The following is an 8,010-nucleotide window of genomic DNA, read 5'->3' as shown; positions in this document are numbered from 1 at the left end:
TAGCGGAGGAGAGTAAATACAACAGGAGCGCAAAATGGCGGAACCGCCGAGCCCCGTGCACTGTGTCGCTGCCGCGGCCCCCACCGCCACCGTCTCGGAGAAAGAACCGTTTGGCAAGCTGCAACTCTCCTCCCGGGACCCTCCGGGTTCTCTGTCCGCCAAGAAGGTCCGGACTGAGGAGAAGAAGGCACCGCGGAGAGTGAACGGAGAAGGGGGCAGCGGCGGGAACAGCAGGCAGCTGCAGCCGCCGGCAGCACCTTCGCCTCAGAGCTATGGCAGCCCCGCGTCTTGGAGCTTTGCCCCTCTGTCTGCTGCTCCCTCCCCGTCCTCTTCTCGGGGCAGTTTCTCTTTCTCCGCTGACACGGCCGTTCCCTCCTCAGCCTCCGCTTCCTTGTCTCAGCCGGTGCCGCGCAAACTGCTGGTCCCTCCTACGCTGCTGCACGCTCAGCCTCACCATCTCCTCCTGCCCGCCGCCGCCGCCGCTGCCTCGGCTAACGCCAAGTCGCGCAGACCTAAGGAGAAGCGGGAGAAGGAGAGGAGGAGGCACGGTCTCGGTGGGGCCCGAGAGGCCGGCGGGGCCTCCCGGGAGGAGAACGGGGAGGTGAAGCCGCTGCCCCGAGGTGGGTGCCGTGCGGGGAGGGGGAGGGGAGGGGAGGGCGCCGCGGGTCCCCGTCGCCCCCTGGCGCCCATGGGGCCCGGGAAGGGGGAGCGCGGCGGCCGCGTGCGCCGGCCTGGACGGGCTGGGAGGCGTCCGGTTTTCAGCAGAGGATTTTGCAGTTCCCAAGGGGACAGGAAATGGAGCCTGTAATTTCGGTTGCAGAGAGGGGGATGGCCGACGCTCTTATTTTCTGTATCGTTTCTTCCTCCCAGTTAGTGCGCTGCAGGATTTGTGAAAATCCATCTTGAGGACTCCCCTAGGTTTGTTTGGCTAGGCAGAGAGATGGAGGGAACGGGATGGGGGAAGGGTTTGGTCTTGTAAAAGATGCTTGATTGATTGTTAGACCATTTAGACGTGGTCGCGGGAATTCGTATTTGTGACACAGCATTCAACCCCGGATAATCCTGTCAAAAAAGGGGTGTGGAGAGAGCACTGGCGTCAGCTGGAAGCTACCAGAGGCCTGAGCTTTTCATCCCTATTAGGGAAATGAGGTAGCGTGCAGGGCCCGAAGTGCGCTGTTTCGTAAGGTACCCTCCCTGCACCCTACTCTCCGCTGCGTATTCTTAAGTGTTTTGGGTGGTCCTGTTTGAAATACCACCCTTCTGAAAGAATTTTCAGCCATATTCTTTTTTTCCCTGCAGCAAATGATAAAACCAGGAGCTTTGACGATTTTTGGCCAGATCAAGCGGCTGCAGAATGTTTGAGCATTAGAAAAAGGCAAATTCTTAAGGGTTCTTGTCAGACAGGGTCAGTTTTGTTTTTAAATGTAGGCTAGTCGTATAATTTTTCAGGTGTTTCCACCACTTCAGCTACGGATACACAATGATCTGACAATAGTGCAACATACGGACTAGTTGAAAATCAAATCTTTATGTGATCGCAAGCTTAAAGCGCATAATCTTTATTATAAATGTGCAGTGCTACATACACAGTGTTGTCAAATAACTTTTTGTTTTTTAGAAAAAGAAATGTCAAGCAGTTTTAGCATTGCTGATCTAACAGTAGCTCAGATCATGAAAAATTCTGTTTGGATTATAATGGTTTGTTTTCACAACTTAAAACATGCTGCATGTGCATGTAGCAATAGTGTCACTTCTTCCTTGATATTTTTTGCCTGTAGCAAAGCTTTAACATCTAAGCATAGCCATCAGGGACTCTGGTGCAATGTAAATATCTTTCAGCTTCTGGGAGTGTTGTTTCTAGGAAAGTGGTTTTGAGGATGGGATTTTGGTACTTTTAATCAGTAATTCCAGGTGGTTAGTATTTTAAAGCTATTTTGTTTTAACAATTATATGTAAAATTTAGGAGATAAGTGCCTGGAAGTTTATCCATATGCAGCTTGGTATCATCACTAGTGTTTGTGGTGTGTAAACTGCACATTTGCTGTAAGTTCTCTGAAAGAGGAAGTGAATATGAGTATTACATAGTTGGAGTAATGGAATATTTGAGAAGAAATAAGTAAGCATTCTTTAACAATTCTAACTTAAAATGTGGAGTACGCAAATGGTCCTTAAAGTGAAATGGCTGTTAAAGAGGAATTTTTATAGTCTTTTCAATTACATTTAGAATCCTTCTTCTTTTGAGGGTTAACACTAATATTATTAATCCTGAATATAAACAGTGACAGGTTTTACATTAAGATGTGGGAATGATCTTTTCCCACGACCTATGTGGGTTTTTTGGAGTAGTGACAAGATATTAACACTACTGTAAGATTTTCATTTTTTCAGACACAGATGCTATCTTGTTGAGGAAAAACTATCAGAGAAAAAGATTCCTTTCCAGTGTCTTGGTGGTAAATTTAATGGTGAAAATTTTTCCCTCGTAACTTGGGGAATACTTATATCTTTCTAAAGTTTGGATTTAACTGAATTGAGGTTCTGTTTTAACGAATTAAGAAGATTCTTAAATAGCGGTATTACACAAGTGGTATAGCAAGAATACATATATGCCTTTATTATAGATATAATTGCAAATATGAAAGTCCTAATTTGCAATACAATGATCATTTCTCTGTGCTTTTTGTAAAAATTTTAGTGAATGGGTGACCAAGTGTTTGTTTAGGTATATACTTCTTTTTAGTGTTGCCCTAAATTGGCTGTGCATGGTTCAGTAACCCCTCAATTATCCACAGCTGGCTGATTGAACAGTCTCAGTCAGAACCAGACATTAGCTATAAAGACACCTAAACAAGGAAGAGATTCTCCCTCAACAAAACAAAACTGAACCACACACACTCGAAAGACCTAGCCTGCACCCCAATTTGATTAAACAATTAAGCTCCTGTATTTATTAATAGTAGGGCTTTTAAAAAGTCCTAAGTCAGAACTGCTTTAGTTTTACATTGGTGACCATTCTAACAGAACGTATTTGGGTTAAATGAAAGCATGTATAAGAAAGGGCCTAGCAGGGTATTTAGTAAATGTTATTTGAGTCTGAAGCATAGTTATTAATTTTTTAACGCTATAACTAATTGAAAGATGGGTGAATGCTGATAGAGGAAGGATCATTGACAGATATGAAAGTTAAGAATGCTGAACAAGAGAATTATGAAAGTATACTAATATGGCCCCATTTAGTACCAGGGCCTGATGCCTCACAATCTCTAAGGCCATCTAATCATAGTACTGTAGCTGACTTGCGTGATAGCTTGACTCACCAAGTAAAAGTTAAATTTCTTATAAAAAGGAAAAGTGCAAAACAGTTTAGATTTTTTTTTGTTTTTTTGGAAACAGAGTCTCGCTCTTGTTGCCCAGGCTGGAGTGCAGTGGCGTGATCTCGGCTCGCTGCAACCTCCGCCTCCCGGGTTCAAGCAATTCTCCTGCCTCAGCCTCCCGAGTGGCTGGAATTACAGGCACTCGCCAACACGCCTGGCTAATTTTTGTATTTTTAGTAGAGAGGGGGTTTCACCATGTTGGCCAGGCTGGTCTCAAACTCCTGACCTTGTGATCTGCCTGCCTTGGCCTCCCAAAGTGCTGAGATTACAGGCGTGAGCCACCGTGCCCAGCCAACATTTTAGATTTTTAAAACCAGAAAATAACCTGATTTTAGTGCTTATGGAGGTAATTTACTGGAGAGTTAATCAATATTCCTGTAAGACTGAATAAATTGTAGAATTGGTAAGTGTGGAAAGTAAAAGTGGACATATACCAAGGGTATCCAAAATTTAGAATTATTTTATGGCAAACCACAGCAAATATTTCATTAGCTGTCAATGTGCCTTCACTGACTCCAGTAACCAGCAAAATTTATATAGATCTTCTAACTTTTAGTACTTTCGCTTTGTATTTGTTAACTTACTTTTTTCCTTAAAATGACCCTGTGAAGTATTTCAAGACAAAACCAGAGCATTTCACTGAATTTTTGCCTTGAAAGTGTAGTTGCAGGATTTAACTCTAATGAAAATAGCAGCTTTTCTTAGAATCAAATAATTTGAGGTATATAAATGTGAGTGATGTCAAAGGGATGGGTGTCTGAAGATGTTTCTAACCACACTCTCCTCCAGTATTGTTACTGCACAATTTTAGGTTAAATTCATATTCAGAGTTTTTATCATATGACTAAATATTTGTCTCTGCTGAGGGAATAATTTACTGTGATTTTATTTTCTTGTGTAACCTTTTGTTTTTCATGTCTCATTTTTTTCATTTGCTTAGTTTTCTCTGGCAGCGTCTTTCTGTACCCTCTAGTAGCTCCATAAAATGCTTCTCAGTACAATTTTCCACATGGGCAAATCTGTCAGATAAACTTACCCGTTCCATTTGTTCCTATAGACATCCCTTCTGGGGCCGGGCGTGGTGGCTCACGCCTGTAATCCCAGCACTTCGGGAGGCTGAAGCTGGCGAATCGCCTGAGCTCAGGAGTTCAACACTAGCCTGGGCAACACGGTGAAACCCCATCTCTACTAAAAATACAAAAAATTAGCCGGGTGTGGCGGCACGCGCCTATAGTCTCAGCTACCTGGGAGGCTGAGGCATCGCTTGAACCCGGGAGGCGGAGGTTGCAGTAAGCTGAGATGGCATCACTGTACTCCAGCCTGGGCGACAGAGGAAGACTCTGGCTCAAAAAACAAAACAAAACAAAACAAAACAACAACAATAAAAAAAAAAAAACAAGACATCCCTTCTGTAGCTGTCCTTACTGCTTTAGCCTGGGTTGTTTCCTCTTTAGGCCTGCTGCATAGCTGTCACCTTGGGACTTTCCTTAGTTGACATTCTGGGAATTTCTTTAACTTTTATTGAATTTTATTTTTCCGGATCTCATGCCTTCCTTTTGGTTTCTTCCTTCATTTTGGATTTTCATTTTGGATTTCATTTTTACCCTTTTACTTGACTGGCAGTTAAGAGATTTCTGCATTGGAAATAATTTTCCCTCAAAAGTTTGAAGGTGGTGTTCCATTATTGCCTGGTTCCCAAAGTAGATGTTAAGACGTCTCATCTCCAAAAAGTTGTCTATTCTACTATCTGGGGAATTTCAATCCTTTCACTGAATTTTATAATTTATATATTTTTTTCTTTGGTGTTTTTCTTCACATCTCACTCTTCCTTCTGAACTTTCACTGAATTTTACTTTTTTTTTTTTTTTTTGAGATGGAGTCTTGCTCTGTTGCCTAGGCTGGAGTGCAGTGGCATGATCTTGGCTCACTGCAGTCTCTGCCTCCTGGGTTCAAGCAATTCTCCTGCCTCAGCCTCCCAAGTAGCTGGTATTACAGGTGTGCACCACCATGCCCAGCTAATTTTTTGTATTTTTAGTAGAGATGGGGTTCCTCCATGTTGGCCAGGATGGTCTTGAACTCCTGGCCTCAGATGGTCTGTCTGCCTTGGCCTCCCAAAGTGTTGGGGTTATAGGCGTGAGCCACCGTGGCTGACCTTGACTGAATTTTAAAGTTTTAGCTTTTGTGTTTTTGAGACGGTCTTGTACTGTCGCCCAGGCTGGAGTGCAGTGGCGCAATTTTGGCTCACTGTAACCTCTGCCTCCCAGGTTCGCATGATTCTCCTGCCTCAGCCTCCCGAGTAGCTGGGACTACAGGCGCACACCACCACACCCAGCTAATTTTTTGTATTTTTGAGTAGAGATAGGGTTTCACTACGTTGGCCAGGCTGGTCTCCAACTCCTGACCTCATGATCCACCCGCCTTGGCCTCCCAAAGTGCTGGTATTACAGGTGTGAGCCACTGCGCCTGGAAAAGTTTAAGCCTTTAATAAGAATTTTTAAGAGCTCCTGTCCTTTGTTTCAGTATTATAGTATTTTGTTCCTTTTTCATGGGTGCAACGTTTTCTGTTTCCTCTTCAAGGATATTAATTACAGCTTCTTTGAGGTGTTCTTCTGTTCTTCCTATTATTTTTGGTTTTTCTTACTTATTTCTGTTTGTTTTGGTTGCTTTCTTTTAGTTAGAGGTTTTGTTCAGATCTTTGTGATCATGAGCAAGGTTAATGACTAATGGACTGCTGTGTTTTTAATCTTCATTTCTTTTCTCTGGGTGGTGGGCAAGAAGGCTTTCAGTTTCTTCAGATAGATGTCCTTTAATTTTCCTGTCTCTTTGTGGGTGGAATGATGGAGAGAGGAGGAATGTCTTAGTCACTCGGGCTGCTATAATAAAATACCATAGAATGGGTGACTTAACAGAAATTAATTTTTTTATAATTCTGGTGGCTGGAAGCCTGAGGTCAGCATGCCATCATGGCCAGGTTCTGGTTAGGGCTCTTTTCCTGGTCTGTAGATGACTGCCTTCTTCCTGTGTGCTCACATGACTTTTCCTATAATGGAAAGAAAAATCTCTTCCTTTTCTCTTTATAAAGCTACCAATTTTATTGGATTGGGACTGTGCCCTTTGACCTCATTTAATCTTAGTTACCTCTGAAAAGCCTTATTTTCAGATACAGTCACATCGGGCATTAAGGCTTCAACATATGGATTTTGGGGAGGCATGATTCAGTCCATAGTGAAGGGCTTGGCAGAGGTAATGAGTTTGTATGACAGGGTTCTAGTGCTTCATGGGGGAAGAAAGCTACAAGTCTTGTCATTCATTTCGTAAGTTTTTACCTAGTCTCCCTGTTTTCATACCAGCATTTCACTTCTCTTTTCTGTGAGGGATACCCCTCATCTTGGAGCCACTCTGATTCAGTTTTACTGAGGACCATACCTCTTGTTCCCTTAGGAGTGTGTGTTTGTGGGTATTCTGCCCTATTTCCTAGCGCCCTCTGATTTCTGAGCTTTTCTGGGGTATTGCAGGGTAAAGAGGATTGTTTGTCATTATCTCTCCCATTATGCTAAGGCATTTACCATTCTACCATCAGCTTTTTGTCTTTATACGTTGTATTTCAGGTAATAGTTACAGTATCTCCTAGTTATGTCAGAGGTGGAGTGTGTTTGTCTCTTTTTTCCTACTGTTTGGATTTTTTTTTTTTTTTTTGAGAAGGACTCTCACTATTTCACCCAGGCTGGAGTGCAGTGGCACAATCTTGCTCCAAGTTCAAGCGATTCTCCTGCCTCAGCCTCCCAAGTAGCTGGAACTACAGGTGCCCACCAACATGCCCAGCTAATTTTTGTATTTTTGTAGAGATGGGGTTTCACTCTGTTGGCCAGGCTGGTCTCGAACTCCTAACCTGAGGTGATCTGCCTGCCTCGGCCTCCCAAAGTGCTAGGGTTACAGGCGTGAGCCACCGCGCTCGGACTATTTGGGTATGTTTTTAAGAGACAGGAGTCTTGCTCTATTGCCCAGGTTGGAATGCAGTGGCACAATCATAGCTCAGTGTAACCTTGAACTCCTGAGCTCGAAGGATCCTCCTGCTTCACCCTCCCCAGTAGCTAGGACTACAGATGTGCAACCACGCCCCGATACACTTACTCTTTTTGAGCTGATATACATCTGTTATAAAGGGATGATATTTTCACAGGGTGATTGTTAGAATTATGTGACCATGCTATATTGTAGAACCTGGCATATTGTTAGGCATTCGTAAGGGATGCTAGTTCCTGACCTTTCTTTCATACCTAATGCATTGGAGACATGTAGTTTCACTGAATTCACAAGTAAGTATAATTTGTCTAATTTTCCCATGGTGTCCTGGTTTCTGAGACCACCTGATATGTTAGAATGAACAATACTAACTTTTTGAAAGAAGTTTGTATTTCAGAAGTTTTAAGGTGATTATAATAAATCTCATTAATTTTTCACCAATCTCAAGTGAATTAAACTTTTCAAGTAATGGATAAACTACCTAAAATAGGATATTGAAAAATAATGATAAACTTAAAACTTCAAAACATTTTCATTTTTGAGTATACATTAAACTTTATGTTGTATATTTTATTTTTTCTTGAATTACAGATTGAAAAGTTTAACTTTTTAA

General features: G+C 42.7%; 1 protein-coding gene across 1 annotated transcript in view; it reads left to right on the top strand.

Annotated features, from left to right (window-relative positions):
• Positions 1-20: 20 nt before the first annotated feature.
• The window catches only part of RSBN1L (round spermatid basic protein 1 like), a 98,850-nt gene continuing 90,860 nt past the window's right edge, over positions 21-8,010 (top strand). The window contains exon 1 of the mRNA XM_004045640.5: positions 21-620. Within this exon, the coding sequence (XP_004045688.2) occupies positions 35-620 (586 nt within the window). The 5' untranslated portion in view covers positions 21-34. The remainder of the gene's footprint in view (positions 621-8,010) is intronic.

The sequence above is a fragment of the Gorilla gorilla genome, chromosome 6 (genome assembly GCF_029281585.2).
Source record: "Gorilla gorilla gorilla isolate KB3781 chromosome 6, NHGRI_mGorGor1-v2.1_pri, whole genome shotgun sequence".
Classification (NCBI taxonomy): Eukaryota; Metazoa; Chordata; class Mammalia; order Primates; family Hominidae; genus Gorilla; species Gorilla gorilla.
Note: the sequence above shows the minus strand (reverse complement) of the source record. Positions and strands in the feature narration are given on the sequence as shown.